Raw genomic sequence first — 19,615 nt, forward strand, 5'->3', positions numbered from 1 at the left:
TTATGAAAAACAATGGTTCCAGCACCACTGCTTGTCACTGATCACAGGCTTCCAGGCTGAACAACCCTCTACCACCACCCTAAGTCTCCTACAGTAAAGCCAATTTTGTATCTAATTGGCTAGCTCTTCCTAGATCACATTTGATCTAATGTTATTAACCAGTGTCCCATGCGGAACCTTGTTGACAGCCTTGCTAAAGTCCATGTCGACAACATCTGCCACTCTGCCTTCATATATCTTCTTAGACATTTCTTTATTTCTGAGTTCCCTGGCTTCCATGTCATTCTCCACACTAATTACTGACACAAAATATTTGTTTAGGATCTCACTCATCTCCTGTGGTTCCACACTTGGATGTGTATTAGCCTATCCACTCTGTATACTGATTTGTTTGTACTTTATCAGCAGTATGACTGATATACATACATCATGTCAGCGATGTTACTGTATCTAGCTTTATACTGATCAGTACACACTTTGTCAGCAGTGTTATCCTATCTACTCTGCATACTGCTCTGAACTCACTGTGTCAGCAGTATTACTGTATCTATTCTGTATATTGACCTGCAAATGCTTATCCCTTACTTTTCAGGGTTCGATTTAGTACAGAGCTTTTCATTGACCCTCTCAACATCAAGAAGCAAAGCTTCGCAAGCTCCTCCATTTATCCGAATGGGAAGAAAACTGTTAGTCAGTCCCACACAGTAAGCACAATGAACTATTATTTTACTTTACATCCAACTTTGTATACGTTTTAAATTATGCCCTTCACCTTGAAGTCAGTAGTGAATGGATGCTGCCTGCTGTTTTATACCCTTGCATTTGCCTGCAAATGTTCTCTTTGTTATTACAGTGGAATTGGCAGAATAAACTCTGATTTTTGCCACTTTGCCCTCTACAGGGTACTAAGAACCTGGGAAAACTGCACAAGCTTTGTTCAGCTTTGTTATACTGCGAAACATTCTGATCGAATAATGAGTAATGAGCTGAAGCAGGAAGGAAAACAGGAATATTGAATTCAATCTCAATGTGTCAGAAAGAAGAATAAGGATAGGGTAAGGATGAAGAGGTTTGAGGATCAGATGGTGCAGTGACCACATTTGCTGCTTCTAGACCAGAAGCTTCTAGACCAGGGCTTCAAGCCCTACCTGGACCTAGAGATGTGTCATACCATAACTGACAAAGTAGATTAAAATAGCAAGAAAGATGAGGTTCAAAGAGAATTCATAAAAATGTTCTCTATAAAAAGCACTCTAGCAATATTGACAACCTGAAGAAGTAAGATTTTAAAATTAAAATGTCAGTGCCAAAAGGTTTACTTGCTATGACTCAAAACTTGTCACTCCTTTGAAGATCCACAAATGGGCAAGTTCTGATGTTTCATTGTAGGTATCATTGCTCTCCAATATAAATGGACATTTTCTTGTTTCAGTGTGATATATTGCTACAGCAAAGCTTCTGGAGTAATGCCAGTAAAATAATTTAATTTCCCCTCAGTGGTTTTACTGACATTCTTTTATTGAGAATAGACTGAAGTGAAAGGTCATGCCTGAGGGCAGACTTAATATATTTTTGTTGATGACTGACCAGGCACTTCATGATTTATTTTTTGATTTCTGCTTTGTTAAATTTCTTTCTTTAACTCATTCATTGTTTACATACACCTGTAAATACTGAATGATGTTTCATCTGATTTTGGTCATTGGTAAGCCATGTCCTCAGCTGTCTGTACCCTAAACAAGGAAAAAGTGAGGACTGCAAATGCTGGAGACCAGAGTTGAAAAATGTGGTGCTGGAAAAACACAGCAGGCCAGGCAGCATCCGAGGAGCAGGAGAATCGACATAAGCCCTTCTTCTCTGTACCCTAAACAAGTATATTCCAACTTTCTTTGCACTGTCACCCCATTTTAATGCTTTTAAATGCATGTGACCCCAGAGTTATGATGACAGGGATGGGTAGTGGTAAATTGCAAGTTGGGGATGGTTCAAAGTACAAGATGTACTGAGGGCACTGTGATAGGAATGGAGGAGGTTATTATAACCCCCAAAAGAATGGATAGTTAGAATTCAAGCTGCAGTATAAAATAGGGTTGCCTGTAACTGAATCATCACTGCCTGTCTTCTACTTGCTGCATCACTCATGAGGGCTGTGTGGTAATTATTGCTGGATCAGGCTGCAGCAGGTCTTGCCATAACCAGCCAGAATCCCGCCACACAGCACACCAGGGAGTTGTACTTCAAACAGTGTAGCCCATCACTCCATAGCCTCCATTACAGTCTCAGAATTAGATTAGATTAGATTACTTACAGTGTGGAAACCGGCCCTTCGGCCCAACAAGTCCACACCGACCCGCCGAAGCGCAACCCACCCATACCCCTACATTTACCCCTTATTACCTAACACTAAGGGCAATTTAGCATGGCCAATTCACCTAACCTGCACATCTTTGGACTGTGGGAGGAAACCGAAGCACCCGGAGGAAACCCACGCAGACACTGGGAGAACGTGCAAACTCCACACAGTCAGTCGCCTGAGTCGGGAATTGAACCCGGGTCTCTGGCGCTGTGAGGCAGCAGTGCTAACCACTGTGCCACCGTGCCGCCAATTGGTACAGCACAGGAGGCCTTTCAGTCTATTTGTGCCTGCACCAGTTCTAGCTGTTACTCAGACTGTACCACCACAAAGTTTTGTCAAGCAAAAGCATTGTGTGGAAGTGGGTGGACAGGTGATGTGACACATGATGGAAAATTTTCCCTATCCTTAGCACTGGAAATCTTTGCTGAGGGTCCCTTCCTCTTTGTTTCAGTTTCCTGTTTGAGAGTCTCCTCAAACTAGCAATGTGACTGTTTCTGTTTTTGTCAGAACATTCCCTTCTGTAGCTTAGCATCAAATAGAGGGTGCAGAAGGGGGCCAGAATTGGTAAAGCGTGGTTATCTCGATAGATTGCAAAACTGGAGGTGTTCACACTGATTAGAAGGTTGTGGCAGGATTTGGAAACAGGGCAGGGAATTTTAAAATTGAGACTTTACTGACCAAAGTTGGTCAGTAAGGACAAAGATGATAGATGAGTGGAATATAGTGTGGGTTTGGCAATTGACTCAAGAGCTGAGAATGCTTCAGGAAACCACATCAACTTAAGGTAAGTAAAAAACTTATTTAAACTGGACAGGCCGAAGGGAGGTTTGTGTTTGTCTGGTTTCAATGACAGAGAATATGGGATTCAAGCAGGAGCTAGCTTTCAGTAGAAATACTTTCCATTGCTTTGACCTCATCATTTGTTGAGCAACTTGCCTTTAGTGCTATGATGGAAGTGAAAAGGTCACTCGGCTGTTTAATTGGTGCTGATAATGTGAGGGTGTAAACATTAAGAGCTATATGTTCTTCTGCGTTCCTGGTTTACACACTTAACACATGATCACTTGGCGAGGAAGTGCATTTCTGACTGTTTCTTCCAAAGTGAGTTTATAGTTTCCAACCCTGTGAGCAGCTGTGAGCCCTGACAGATGACACTGTGTGTCAGCTGGGAAGGGAGGCTGTGTCTAGGAACTTTGCATGTGCTTCACCTTAATCTCAGGAAATGAAAGGGGATCATCTTTCCCTGTCTGGGCAGTATTCAACAAGCTGTGAAGCCACTCTGGTGTACATTAAATTAGGCCCTTATACCAAAAGTGTGCTGGGATAGCTTCTTCATCTATTTCAACCAGGAAGCCCAAGAGATAGCTATTTTTTGATTCAGAAGCAGAATCCCATGATATGAGCTTCACCTCCCACCTTTGCCTCTGAATGAAAATAGTCTTCTTCCTGTTGTATCTGAAGACTGCCAAACTGTAACTGATCCCATTTGTAGAAACATGCCATTGAGAAGTCTGGAGAACGATTCCAGGAAGGAGTGGGTAACTGGAACAAGAAGGCTTGCAAGTGGGGTTTGACCAACACACAGCCCTTTCCCTCAAGCGGATACTCAAATTATTATCAAACACCTGGGCACACAGTTCTCTTTATCATGTTCTCAATTCTAAATGTTGAAAATGTCCCATGTAAGTGCACTTGTAACACTTGTTTGGAGAGAAATTAGCATTCATTTTGTTCGCGCGTTAGTTTTTTTGGTTTTATTATGTATGAGGCACCTGGCAAATTGTTTCTTCTTTGGGTCTTTAGCCCAGCTCGCCAAACTGGAGGGGCATCCACAAAAATCCAGGGCATTCAGTTTTTCATCAGTGGCATTGCTGAGAATTGGAGCATCAAGATGATATGTTTGTCTTTCTTTGGAGGCTAATGAAAAGGACTGATTTGAATAATAGGTAACTATAGATATCATTCAGCCCAACATACTTGTGTTGATGTGTGATATTCACCAGGAAGTCCATGTAACTTTCACTTTTACCTGCATTCTGCAGTCTGGAATTCTGGATAATGATAGTTGGAGCTCCAACATGCTTTCCATTACACTGCCAGACAGAAATCTCTCCCACTTTTACCACCTGCCAGTAGCTTGTGTTAGCCAGGTTTGTTAATATGTTTGACAACTTTGTGAATGCACCTCCCTTGTCTATCAAGCTCTGAAGTGGGACTCAAACCTAGAGCTTCTGATTCAAAAGCAGGGATGCCATACACTGAGCCACAAGACCTCGCATCAGGTAAATGCCAGCTCTTTTATTTTGCATTTTGACTAGACGCAAGGATGTCCTCAACGGGGATTGTCAAAGGATCCTCAGAGTCCCATTAACACTGCATACCTAAGATTTCAGCTGAAATTACACCAGTCAACTGAATGATGGACAACCGACCTTCCAGCAAAGATCAGCATAAGAGAAGTTATAAGTTCAAGGTTTGCGTAAAGATTTGTAGCTTGGGTGCCAGTTGCCGTAAATGTGGTGATGTTTGCTGAACTGGGAAGTTGATTTGCAGATGTTTTGTCCCCTGTCTAGGTGACATCTTCAGTGCTTTGGCACCTCCTGTGAAGTGCTGTTGTGCTACGTTTTTTGGAATTTATTTGGTTCTGATCCTACTGCTTTCGGTTGCTGGTTCCAGTTGATTGTTGCAGTGTCCGGTTTATTGGGGCTAGGTCAATGTACTTATTGATGGAGCCCATGCCGTGCCTCTAGCATTCTCTGGCTGTCCTCTGTTTATCTAGTCCTGTTACCGTAGTGCTGTCATCTGTGTGTATAGCTACTAGGAACAGCTGGTCATGGCATTTAGTGGCTAGTTGGTGTTCATGGCTGTGGATGGCTAGTTGTCTACCTGTTTGTCCTATATAATGTCTTTGCATGGGATCTCGTAAACTATGTTTGTCTTGCACGTGATGGGCAAAAGTTATAAGCTACCTTTTATAAGGTAGTGTGGCTATGAGTTAGGCTGTGGCATGTCCTCGTTGCATTGTTTGTCTGCTAGGCATCTGTGGATGAAGTTGCAGGGATATCTGTTCTTTACAAAGACTTTGTAGAGGTGTTCTTCTTCTTCCCTTCACAGGTCAGCAGTGCTGCAGTGTGTTGTAGCCCTTTTGAACAAGGTTCTAATGCACCTTCTCCTGTGTGTGTTTGGGTGGTTACTGTTGTAGTTCAGGAAGTTAGAAGTGAAGTTGACTTCATTTTGAAATTGAATCTGAACTCTAAAGTGCCATCGGCACCCTGGCTGCTCAAGTATATTGGCTTCTGAATGCCCACTCCACTCACTTTTCCCTTTCTTCACATTACGTGACTTAGACACTTCATAAGATTTAGTCAGACCAACCATTTATTCAGGTCTTTATCAAACTTTGCCTGAAATGAATTAGATTATTGAAACATAAAAGAATTCTCGGGGATTTGACAAGGTATATACAAAAAGGTTGCTTCTCTTTGTGGGACAGTCCAGGACCAGAGGGCATTAATCTCATACTAAGGGACGCACAAATGAGACAGAGATGAGGAGGCATTTTTCTCTCTGAAGGTAGTGAATTTGTGGAATTCTTTACTGCAAAAAAGTGTATAGACTGGGTCATTAAGTATATTCAAGGCTGAGGTAGACAGATTTTTAAATCAGTAAAACCAAGGGTTATGGGGAAAAGACAGGAAAGTGGAGTTTAAGATTACCAGATCAGCCATGATCTCATTGAAGGGTGAAGCAGACTTTATGGGCTGAACAGTTTTTTCTGATCCTATATCTTATGAATCTACACTGCACATCTTCACTCCTCCTTATGGAACTGGGTATTTTTTATGAATTCCTTAGATGTGGGTGAACCTGACTGGGCCAGTATTTATTACCTGTCATAGAGTCATAGAGATGTACAGCATGGAAACAGACCCTTTGCTCCAACCCGTCCATGCTGACCAGATATACCAACCCAATCTAGTCCCATCTGCCAGCACCCGGCCCATATCCCCCCAAACCCTTCCTATCCATATATCCATCCAAATACTTCTTAAATGTTGCAATTGTACCAGCCTCCACCATATCCTCTGGGAGCTCATTCCATACATGTACCCCCCTCTGCGTGAAAAAGTTGCCCCTTAGGTCTCTTTTATATCTTTCCCCTCTCACCCTAAACCTATGCCCTCTAGTTCTGGACTCCCTGACCCCAGGGAAAAGACTTTGTCTATTTATCCTATCCATGCCCCTCATAATTTTGTAAACCTCTATATGGTCACCCCTCAGCCTCTGACGCTCCAGGGAAAACAGCCCAAACCTGTTCAGCCTCTCCCTGTAGCTCAGATCCTCCAAACCTGGCAGCATCCTTGTAAATCTTTTCAGAACCCTTTCGAGTTCACAACATCTTTCCGATAGGAAGGAGACCAGAATTGCACGCAATATTCCAACAGTGGCCTAACCAATGTCCTGTACAGCTGCAACATGACCTCCCAACTCCTGTACTCAATACTCTGACCAATAAAGGAAAGCATACCAAATGCCTTCTTCACTATCCTATCTACCTGCGACTCCACATTGAGAAGATGCTGCTGAGCTGCCTTCTTGAACTTATGCAGAGATGTGGTATTGGGAAATATTTAGTGCTGTTAGGGGAAGGGGAGGGTTCCAGGGTTTTGTAGCAATGTAGTAGATTAGCAATCTATTTTTGTCACTTATCAAAGAATAAATTTATTTCCAATAAACGAATTTCTGTGAATGACAAAATCTATTGTGAATTACATGTATCCTGAATAGCGGTCTGTCAGAAAAATCCATCAGCTTGGTGATTTAATTGAGCAGTCACATATTTGTGAAACAGTGGGGGCCACTCACCCCACACTCTCCCCAATTAAGTGATACTATAGAACAGGAAATGCAGCAAGCTATTTATGCATGGCAAGTGATCAAATAATCATTTTTATGACATTAACTAAGGGATAAATATTGGCTTCAACTAACATCACAAAGAAAATCATGTCAGAAAAATAGCTTAATTTATTCTTTCACAAATAACAATAATAGATTGCTAATTTACTATTATGTGACTTAAGCTATCATCTTTTAAAACTCCAAACATGCATAGACACACACTGATTCATGAATAAGACAGACAAAGATGGGAAAGCCATAAATCTTACTGATGGAAAACTATAGATAAAGAAAAACAAATACTGTAGATCATAATCCTGGCCACAAGGGTGGGATGAATTGTTTCTCATAATTTGTTTTATTTTTTGCAATGATGACATGATGTTATTCCGTAAAGCAATGGTTCACCTTTGAATCAATGGTCAATCGGGTGGACCTGGGTCTTTTCTTGTATTGGAATCTTTCTCTAGAGTCACTAGCTTTTTGTCTCTTTCCATTCAGAGAAGGAGGGAAGAGATGTTTCTGCAACGTTAATGCTGTCTCTGAGTGCACTGCATTCATAGGCCAGTTACAGACTGCAGCTGGGCCAATCTGAAGAGTGTTGTAGGGCTGCATTTCAAACTCTAGGAGCCTCTGATACCTGTGTATATGTGAAGTATACCTTGCTACTCTGAAAACCAATAAGGTCTTATGTAGCTAAAGTTTACACCACACAATCCTACTTGACTTTCGGGCTGGTAAAACACTCCTTTAGCTACACAGCCGCATCCAACTTCCATTTACCAGCTTATAGCCAAAAGAAAAAATTGTAGGGCTGAACCTTACATTATTTTTAGTTAAGTGTCAGTTGTGTTGAGCGTTTTGGAGGACTTTTTACCTGGGACCTGGTGACTTTACTCTTTGTATCTTACCAAGCTCACCTTCTCCTGATGAAGGACTCCTGCCTGAATCATCGATTTTCCTGCTCCTCGGATGCTGCCTGACCAGCTGTGCATTTCCAGGAGTTCAGTATTCAAATTATAACCTTGGAGTGAAAGACTTGAGAAACCTTTTTCATCTGCACTCATCAAGATAATTTATAAGGATACTAACTTAAGGTGAAAATCAACATTTTACTATATGGTAGGAAAGGGCTAATTGGTTGGCAGGAGGGCTCTTACTGATAGATGCATTGCCATGTAGAATACACCAATTGAAAGTGATGATTGAAAGTTAACTGCCAGCTTTTGTTTCAATTTGAAACCAGGCAAGCTGACTCTGATCGATTAAAATATAGCACTGAGAAATGAACTAGTGAATGGCTAGTTTTTTCAGTAATATCTGATTAATTTGCCCTATATCTTGTCTCAAATATAGCAATAGCATTTTGGATTTATATGATGCCTTTTAATAACCAAAAATGCTTACAAGCAGTTTTGTAGGACTCGAAAAGAGATAGTTGACCAGATGATCAAAAAGCTTAACCATAGAGGTAGGTTTGAAGGAGTATCTTGAAGGAGGAAATGCAAGCAAATATTGTGCAAGATGGCAGCAGAGTAACTTGCTCTAGCCTGTGCTCATCCACTTCGTCCACATTTCTTTTACTTCTCTTCTCCTCCTCTTAGTACTCCTTTTTCTTCTTCGCCTTCCTTTTTTTCTCTTCAAATCCTGGTCTCTAGCGAGCAACAATTCCTGGCCTCCACTGACGATTCTTGGCATCCTCTGGCACAATGGCCTCCTGTAGCAGTCTGCCCGGCCTGGTGCAGCAGCCTCCTGCCATTGGTGTGGTGACCTCCCAGCCTGGTGCAGTGGCATCCTCCTGTCGGGGCCTCCTCATGTACCATAGTGGCCTCCTACAGTGGCCTTCTCATGTAGGACCCTCCTGGCATGGCATGGCAACCCTCCAGCCTCCTACCGCAACCTCCTCCCATAGGTGCTTCCTGACGTGGTGTGGCAATCTCCCGGTCTGGTGCAGCAGCCTTCCAGTGTGGTGTGTTGCTGGCATGACGTGGAGCCGGGACCCAGTGTGGACTGGAAGCTAGGTGCCAGCATGGTCTGCTATACTGAACCTTTATTCCTATAATGCTGGACATTTTATTTCTGTATTGTCTAAACTCTGTAACTAAAGAAGCTGTGTCTAGATACTTTTGTATCTAAGTTGGCACTGTAATTTGCAACATATAAACTTTTCACTGTATCATTGAGTGTCTGTGGCAATAAAGGCTCTGTTCTAGTCCAAAAACAGACAGTACAGCGATATACTGTGGGTTTCTGCGATTTCCTTTGATGATATGAAGAACGTTGATTTGGTTGAAATGCTGGAATGATGCCGATTGTACTGTAAAAGTAAGCCCCAATGTGATGCAATGTGTTCATCAAAGGAATAAAGAATGACAAATAAAAAAAATGTAAATCTAATTATAATTAACTACTGTTCCTATAAATTCTTTGGATTGTACAATGTATACGGCCAAACATGTGCATCAGGTGGTCAGTTTACTGAAAAGATACATTTCTCCTCAAAGTAGAGATTTTTAATTAGTATTGCTGAGGTAGACAGGGAAAACCACAGATCTCCGTAATTTTTACACTTCTCTAATTCCAATTTTAATCAATCAACCTTTGGTCAATTGCACAGTCCATAGCCCTGGAAATCCTTCACTATACTTCATCTGCTCTCTATCTCACTTCCTTCCTTTAAGATACTCCTTAAAGTTTATCTTTTGGACAAAGTTTTTGATCACTTGACTGTGATTCTCCTTTTGTGGCTTGGCATTATACTTTGCTTTGCAATGTTACTGTGAAACATCTTATAATGTTTCGTATCTTCAGAGACCATAAATTGTTATTGTTGTTGCGGTTTCTGAACTGTCTCTCCTGGTAAGTGGTCGTTAAGCTGAGGACATAGATTTGAGTCAATCACTGAAAGAACTAAACCCAAAATGAGGAAACATTTCTTCAGTAGTGAGCTGTTGTGATCTGGAACATGCTGCCTGAGGGGTCAGTGACAACAGATGAGCTGATTTAACTTGACAAAAACTATTCTTAAAGAATGTTAGCATAAATAAAGAGAATCCTGAAGAGTGATCTGCCTATTGTGCCAGCATTATTATTAGATACATTCAGTGAAAGGTTACAGTCCCTCTAAAGGATATTATTAAGTTAGAGAGGGTTCAGAAAAGATTTACCAGGATGTTGCTGGATATGGAAGCTTTGAGTTATAAAGAAAGGCTGGATAGGTTGGGACTTTTTCCATTTGAGTGTAGGAGGTTGAGAGGTGACCTCAAAGATGTTTTTAAAATCATGAGGGATATATATATATATAGGGTTAATGGTGCGTGTCTTTTTCCTTAAGACAGGAGATATCAAGATGTAGCGACATATTTTCCAAGGGAGTAGGTGAGAGGAGAGAGATTTTATGAAGACACGAGGGCAAGCTTTTTTACACAGAGGTGGTTTGTATGTGGAATGAGCTTCCTAAGAAACTGGTGGATGTGCATACAGTTACAACATCTAAAAGACACTTAAATAAGTACATGAATAGGAAAGGTTTGGATGAATATGGGCGAGGAGCATTGAGGTGGAACTGGTTTAGATTGGAATTATGATCAGTATCGACTGGTTGGACCTAAGGGTGCTGTCAGTGCTGTATGACTCTATGATTTTATGTGGAACAGTTTGCTCTTAGAGTCAGTTGTGGCCTTTTCAACGAGAATTTGTCTCGATAATATGTACTCAGCATGGGACCTACTGACTGATTATTCTAATTACACTAGAATCGTTTGAATACATACTTTACTCAAAGTTAGATTTCTGTGACAGAGTAACTTTTTTTTCTACATCGTTATTACATGTTACTTGTAACTTTTTAACAAGTGAGCAATGTATCCTACATGAATTTCCCCCTGGAATTTCCTGTATGAATGATAAAGATAAGTGTTACTCATTGTCATTCATGAACATTAATTGTCAGAAAACCAGGGCAGTAGTTTCACAAAATGTACTTTTAACTTGCCAACTTCCTGGCTGGGAGGAAGCACGCAGGAAAGGAGAGTATACCTCATCTTTCCTATCAGTCAAACTTCAGTGTCAGTCAGAGATAAGTGGACTTTGCTGTGGGCAAGTTGAGGAGTACACTCACACAAGCCTCTACAGTTGCTGCTCTCCATCACCTCCACCCCTAACTCCAACCAACAATTTCACCTCCCCCCACCCGCCCCAGCCTGAGACTCCACCCCGGAACAACACCACAGTTGGGCCTCCTAGAATTGGATCAGCACGAACAACAACGGAATCTCATTGAGTGAATGGGATATTGACTGGAGCAAATGTGGCAATGCTCAGGATAATTAAGTCATCTTCCCTGCATCAACAGGTGTACCAGAGCCCTGGGAGTTTTGCCCAATTACTTTGAATTAATCATGACCAAACCTACTGTTGCAACAAGTGTGACCTTTGGTCTGGAGAAGGGGCTGTGAAAGCAACAAATTATACTGGAGTCAGCCACACTGCCTGTCTGCATTGTCCAGTCCAGTTAGAATGATACACACCAGCTGGGTCCACAGATTGTGAAGATTGCACTTGTACATTTTGTACAAAGTTGAAATGTTGCTGGGTGTAACTTTATGGATTTGCTCAGAAAATATAGTCCTAAGAATTGGGTATGAATTTATAGCCACACCATTAGTATTAATATAGACTCTCAATTAATTGTGGTTAATTCTGAGGTAAAGGTTTTGAGTGTTTGAAGTTTACTTAATTAGGATTGTGTCAGTTACTTGGAGGGAAATTGAGAACATGTTAGAGGGAGGAGAAACCTGAGAGAGGTTGAGCAGCATAAGGACAGGAATGGGATATTGGGAGAGAGAGCCTGAGGGCAGAGGATAAGACAATAAGAAGCAGTATTCAAAATCAAGTAGGATGCAGTCCAGGCAGTTACTGTGCAACTCCTAAACTTTATCAAAGAGATGACAGAATTACCCGGTAACCTTTCACACAGTTTTTGCTCTAATATTTGGCACTTGCTGCTGAAAGCAAAATATACACATCATAAACGGCACGGTGGCACAGTGGTTAGCACTGATGCCTCACAGCGCCAGAGACCCGGGTTCAATTCCCGCCTCAGGCGACTGACTGTGTGGAGTTTGCACATTCTCCCCATGTCTGCGTGTGTTTCCTCCGGGTGCTCCAGTTTCCTCCCACAATCCAAAAATGTGCAAATTAGGTGAACTGGCCATGCTAAATTGCCCGTAGTGTTAGGTGTAGGGGAATGGGTCTGGGTGGGTTGCGCTTCGGCGGGTCGGTGTGGACTTGTTGGGCCGAAGGGCCTGTTTCCACACTGTAAGTAATCTAATCAAAAGCTGCAGCAACTTTCTTCAAGCTGAGCATGAGGATGTGGGACAATAGAAAACTGACTAGGAACATCAACCTGTGAGCCTGCTAAGCTTATGTCCTCAACTCACTTTTCTGCAGTGCTAAGGCATGGATCTATCGAACTGAATGTTCTGGTGGCTGTGCTATTCTGTAGTTCTGTGTTATTCCAGCATCTCGAACCACCCTTACAATTCATATGCTATTTGTTGCAATAACCTCCATCAAGGTGCAAATTTTGATTTGGCTGATTCCACCATTCTGAAGCAACGTAGCAAGTTTATTTTTGGATATGACAGACACCATATAAATGCAAATTGTTTTGAAATACAGACCTCATCAGAAAAGGATTTTGGTCCATTTTGTTTAAAGAAATCATGTACTGCTCTATCCTTGGCCAGAAATGTTAAATTAAGACCATGCTGTCAAACAATTTTAAAAAGTATGATTATAATTAATCTCACAGTTAAAATTGCTCATCTCCTATTAATCCTACTTTAACTGAATATTTAATTGGTATGGTTGTTTTAACTATTTATGTGCCAGATTTATGAATACATCATATTGGTTAAATTGATGTTTGTTTAGGTTTGTGTGCCAAAATGGAAGCCTTCTCTTTACTGTTCATATGGAGATCAATCCTCTGGGATAAATTAGCATAATTAAAATTACAGTGATAGAAGTACTCAAAACTCTATTATCCAATCAATTAATCACTGACAGTTTTCTAATTTGTGAGATGAATGTTTTGTGTCATGGTGGTCAACTCTGTGTTAAGCATCACTTGATGTGACTCTGTTGTATTTGCTGTATAGCGTACAGGAGCAAGGCAGCGATGTTAAGATTGTACAAAACAGTGATTTGGCTTCAATTGGAACAGTCTGATCACTGCGTCTTAAGAAGAATGTAAAGGTATTAGAGAGGGTGTTGACAGGATTCATGAAAATGGTTACAGTGATGAGAAACTTCAGTTATGTGGGTGGATTAGAGACAGGGGGATTGTTCTACCCACAGAACAGAAGATTGGAAAGAGGATTTGAGACCATAAGGCGTCTGGACAGCATAGTTGGGGAGAAACTGCTACTACTAGTGAAAGGCGAAAGAATGAGGGGGGCCCAGATTTAAAATAATTAACAAAAAAAGCAATGGTGACATGAGAAAAATGTTTTCACAGAGTGGATGGTTAGCATCTGGAATGCATAGAGTATGGTCAAGGGAGATTTAATTGAGGCTTTCAGGAGGGAGCTGTGTTATTATGTGTAAAGGAAGAATGTTCAGCAGTATAGGGGAAAAGGGAGGGGAGGGCATTAGAATTGCTTGTTTGGAGAGCCAACAAAGACATGTTCAACCAAATGACCTCCTTCTGCACTGTAACAGTACTGTTATCAAAAGAAAAGGCATGTGCAGTCAAAGAATTAGAGTTTAAGAAAGATGACTGATGCTTGGTTTGTGGGAGTGAGTTTGAAGAAAGATGATTCAGGAATATAATGAGAGAAGGCCTGGCTGAGATTAAAGACAAAAGTAAGGATGTTTTTATTAATTCATGGGAAATGGATATCCTTGATAAGGTTTACATTTAGTACCCATCTCTAATTGCCCATGAGAATGCAGTGGTAAGCTGCCTCCTTGAATAAAGCTCAATTGGCTAACTAACCTGCTTCCAAGGGCAATTAAGAATCAACCATATGTAGGCCAGACTGCATCAAGATAACAAATTATGAAAGAACTTTGGTGAATCAGAGAGGTTTTTACAATAATCTAATAATTTCACGGTCACCATTACTGACGACATCTTTTTGCTCCAGATTTGTATAAGACTCTGGTGCGTTCGCATCTGGAGTATTGTGTGCAGTTTTGGTCACCATACTGTAGGAAGGATGTGGAGGCACTGGAATGGGTGCAGAGGAGGTTTACCAGGATGTTGCCTGGTATGGTAGGAAGATTTTTGTTCCAAAAACGCACAACCCAGATGGCCTCCTTCTTCAAGGACCGCAATTTCCCCCCCGACGTGGTCGACAATGCCCTCCACCGCATCTCTTCCACTTCCCGCTCCTCCGCCCTTGAACCCCGCCCCTCCAACCGCCACCAGGTCCTCACCTACCACCCCACCAATCTCCATGTACAGCGCATCATCCGCCGTCGTTTCCGCTACCTCCAAACGGACCCCACCACCAAGGATATATTTCCCTCCCCTCCCCTATCAGCATTCCGTAAAGACCACTCCCTCCGTGACTCCCTCGTCAGATCCACACCCCCCACCAATCCAACCTCCACTCCCGGCACCTTCCCCTGCAACCGCAGGAGGTGCAAGACTTGCGCCCACACCTCCCCCCTCACCTCCCTCCAAGGCCCCAAAGGAAACTTCCATATCCGCCACAGATTCACCTGCACCTCCACACATATCATCTATTGCATCCTCTGCACCCGATGTGGCCTCCTCTGTATTGGGGAGACAGGCCGGCTACTTGCGGAGCGTTTCAGAGAACACCTCTGGGACACCCGGACCAACCAACCCAACCACCCTGTAGCTCAACATTTCAATTCCCCCTCCCACTCCACCAAGGATATGCAGGTCTTTGGACTCCTCCATCGTCAGACCACAACAAAACGACGGTTGGAGGAAGAACGCCTCATCTTCCGGCTAGGAACCCTCCAACCACAAGGGATGAACTCGGATTTCACCAGTTTCCTCATTTCCCCTCCCCCCACCCTGTCTCAGTCAAATCCATCAAATTCAGCACCGCCTTCCTAACCTGAGATCTTCTTCCCGACCTCTCCGCCCCCACCCCAGTCTGACCTATCACCCTCACCTTGACCTCTTTCCACCTATCACATTTCCGACGCCCCTCTCCCAAATCCCTCCTCCCTACCTTTTTTCTTAGCCTGCTGGACAAACTTTCCCCATTCCTGAAGAAGGGCTTATGCCCGAAACGTCGATTCTCCTGTTCCCTGGATGCTGCCTGACCTGCTGCGCTTTTCCAGCAACACATTTCCAGCTCTGATCTCCAGCATCTGCAGACCTCACTTTCTCCCCATGGTAGGAAGATTGTATGAGGAAAGGCTGAGGCACTTGGGGCTGTTTTCATTGGAGAAAAGAAGGTTTGGGGGTGACTTGATAGAGGTGTATAAGATGACTTGGGGTTTAGATAGGGTTGACCATGAGAACCTTTTTCCACATATGGAGTCAGCTATTACAAGGGGGCATAGCTTTAAATTAAGGGGTGGTAGGTATAGGACAGATGTTAGGGGTAGATTCTTTACTCAGCGAGTCGTGAGTTCATGGAATGCCCTGCCAGTAGCAGTGGTGGACTCCCCCTCTTTATGGGCATTTAAACGGGCATTGGATAGCATATGGAGGATAGTGGGCTAGTGTAGGTTAGGTGGGCTTGGATCGGCGCAACATCGAGGGCCAAAGGGACTGTACTGCGCTGTATTCTTCTATGTTCTATGTTGTATTTGATTTAATTAATAGATTTTAAATGATGAGTTCTAATCAGGAGAATGAGAAGTTTAAGTCTAAGGCCTGGACAGGCATGGCATCAAGAACAGGAGTAAAAGGCAAGTCGGATTTGATAGTGAATAAAGATGCAATTAGCTGAACAATTGAATTCATTTACGATCTGAATTCAACATTCGTTGGCTTTTCAGATATATTTCTTGAATCTCAGCAAAATCAGACTAAAAAAACTGCAGGGTAAGACCAGACACAAACCATTTTAAACTAAAAATAAAGTGAGCAACAGTAATAATCACATTTACTTGTTCCAATCAGTAATCTTTGTGCAAAATAGAAAATTTTGAGAATGCTACACTTGTGCTTTGGAGCAGATTATATTGCTTAACTAAAACCAATACGTTCCCATTCTCTGAATACCGCAAGCCTGGCTAAAGCAATGTTTGAAGCTTTATACTGGAAGGCCTCACTGGCTTCATATCGTTTATTGCTGTGCATTACCTTTCCATCCCTGTTCACCTTGGATTTTAATTCCCCGCTCCTCACATTAAAAAAAGGCCTCCCAATTGTTACCACCTAGTAGGGTCTGGCAGAGATGCCAGAGACCTAATAGAACTGGGAGCAGTGGGTTAACAATTGAAACACTTGGTAGACTCAGGTGGAGTATTGTGTACAGTTGTGGGTGTCACATCAGAAGGAAGTTGTGAATGCATTGGAGAGAATGCAGAAGCAGCTCACAAGGATGATTCTAGGAGTGAGAAACTTCAGTTATGGGAATAGATTGAAGAAATTGGGAGTGTTCTCCTTTGGAGAGAAGCCTGAGAGGAGATTTCATTAAGTTAAATAGAGTAGGTAAGAAGAAGCTGTTCTTACCCATAAAAAGAACAAGAATGAGAGGGCATAGGTTTCAAATGATGTGCAAAAGAAGCAAAGGTGATGTGAGGAAAAAAACCATTTTCAAACAATGAGTAGTTAAGGTTTGAAATGCACTGCCTGAAAATGTGCCAGAATACTCAACATTGAGTTCTCCAATTTCAAATAACCTCCCTCCCCATCCCCTGACTGCCATCCCATTCCATCCTCCTCATTGCCACTACTCCTGGCCACCAACTGGATTCATTCCTCCCATTGACCAACCATGTCATACCCTCTACCTGTCTTCACCTATCCCTACTTCACCACCCTGCCCTTGCCACCCCCTTTATCTGCAGCTCCCTTTACATCCAGCCCTAGTCCTGAAGAAGGGTTACACCTGAAACATTGACTTCTCCACCACCTGATGCTGCCTGGCTTGCTGTGTTCTTCCAGCCTCCTGCCTATCTGCTTTGGAAATGTGGTAAAGGCAGGTTCAATTGAGACATTCAAGAGGACATTGAATGATTATTTGGATAGAAATAGCGTGCAAGGGTCCCGAAAAGGCAGGAGATTGGTAGTAGGTAATGATGTTCATTTGAAGAGCTGGTGAACACAATATAGGTTCAAGTATCCTCTTCCAGTGATGTAATAATTCTGTGATTATATGGACAGATATAGGCAAAGGGCTCTATGGTACCCCGGCTGTGTCCCTGCCACTGAACTAGAAGCTCTGCATTCATATCCCATCTGCTCTAAAGGTATGTTACACCATGCCTGATCAGATTGATTTAAAAATGTCAATCCAGTTAATTGGTGTTGTGGGTTTTTGTGATTTGTGGTTTGGAACAGAACGCTGACTGAGATATGTATATACCTGGAATCTATCTGAGCAACCCTTTAACCTCTGGTGTCAAACATCAATGACCTCATTTGAGCACTCTGTACAAAACACAAGGGAGAGACTACACTTAGTGAGAAAGGTTTCGTCAGAAAAAACTGCTTATTGTTTGTAACCTTTGGAGAAAACAAATCTCATATTAACTAACCAGTTCCTGCCTTCTCTAAGGATGAATCAATTCATTTTATATATTAACATTTGACCATTTAGAGGAACTTGCCTTCTGGATCATTTCTGTGGGAAAGTGGTCAAATGGCGGCACAATTTGATGAACCAAATTGGTAATCTTGTGCTTAAATCTTCTTTATGAAGTGCACCAGACAGTCGATTGTGTTTTCTAGCAGATAGGGATTCCGCATAGAAATTGTGGGTGTAATTTAATCGCAGATTATTGGGCAGGATGCAGAGACTGGGCCCTCTTAAATGTGGGAGCAGGGACCCATCAGATTTCATGTGGCAAGAAACCCTCCTGGGTGGCATAGTGGCTCAGTGGTTAGCACTGCTGCCTCACAATGCCAGAAACCCTGTTTTTTTTCCACCTTCGATAGTCCATGTGGAGTTTGTACACTCTCCCCATGACTAGTTGGGTTTCCTGTGTGTACTCTTGTTTTCTTGAACAGTCCAAAGATGTACAGGTTAGGTTGATCGGCCAAACTAAATTTTCCATAGTGACAAGAGATGTGCAAGCTATATGGATTAGCCAAGGGAAATGCAGGGTTACAGGGATAGAGTGGCAAGAGGGGCTCTGAGTGCAATGCTTTTTGGAGGATCAGTATGGGCTAAATGGCCTCCTTTCACACTGCAGTGAGTCTGTGATTCAGATGGAGGCAGGGATAAGCCAATGTGGGAAATTTGTCCACTTCCAGTGGGACCTCAATCAGACTCATTATTAAACAAATTGACACCAATTATTCTTGAATCTGTTGGCATTTAGCAGTGACTCAGGGTTTAAATGTCAATAGCACAGCATTCTCTGCCTCTCAATGGCTGCCTAGCAGTTGTTGATGGGATTGGATGTGACTATGTAGTGATTCCTCTGTTGGGTGCCAATTGCCCAAAGCTGCTTTATGCCAACTCATAAATACCGGACCAGCCAGCAATGTCCTTATCCGTTCTTGCCTCCAACTCTCTTGCAACCCCTTCCCCTTTACCCAATCCAGCCTTTACTCATGAGAGTTGATGGGATCCAGCAATAGTCCCTGACTCAGTCCGCCTCAGAATGCCAACAGCTGCTGCAAGCAGGATTTCCACCTCTAAAATCCAGGGGGCATTCTAATGTTGTTCAGTTATGTGTATGACAGGCAGTTAACTTGGTTACATTTTCATCTTGAAACTCTTGCAGTGAACAGAAACTAAAGGAAGATGGAGGAGAGTCTTGTGAAACAAATGGCCATCACTTGGAAGAACAGTTAATGGCATTTATCATCTGATGGTTTAAGTTGTGCCTCTTGGTAGTTGTAAATTAAAATGGCATTCAGTTCCCACAAGATGGGAAAGAAAAATAACTTGAATAATGGAAATGTATCTTTTTCTTGGCTCTCACTAATTTTAATATTTATGCACATTGTTTGGTATCTTCTGGAAAGAGAAGTAAGGTTATTAATACTGATGATGGAGTACAGAATTTGTTTAAATGCATTGATACAGCTGGATTCTCTCAAACTAACAACATAAAAACTGGATATTTTTCAAAAGCATCATGTAGTATTTAAAAAAATATATTTTACTCAAATAAGTGAACTAAACTGGGAAACTTGGTTAGGTGCTGCATACCCCTGAACATACCAACTTCTCATAAACC

General features: G+C 42.2%; 1 protein-coding gene across 3 annotated transcripts in view; it reads left to right on the forward strand.

Annotated features, from left to right (window-relative positions):
• col19a1 (collagen, type XIX, alpha 1) overlaps positions 1-19,615 on the forward strand; it is a 422,382-nt gene that overhangs the window by 42,010 nt on the left and 360,757 nt on the right. For all 3 annotated transcript variants that reach the window (XM_087979446.1, XM_087979452.1, XM_087979458.1), the window contains exon 4: positions 593-704. In XM_087979446.1, the coding sequence (XP_087835572.1) occupies positions 593-704 (112 nt within the window). The remainder of the gene's footprint in view (positions 1-592; positions 705-19,615) is intronic.

The sequence above is a fragment of the Chiloscyllium plagiosum genome, unplaced genomic scaffold, assembly GCF_037043375.1.
Source record: "Chiloscyllium plagiosum isolate Xiang-an unplaced genomic scaffold, Cpla_swu_hap1 HiC_scaffold_3, whole genome shotgun sequence".
NCBI lineage: Eukaryota > Metazoa > Chordata > Chondrichthyes > Orectolobiformes > Hemiscylliidae > Chiloscyllium > Chiloscyllium plagiosum.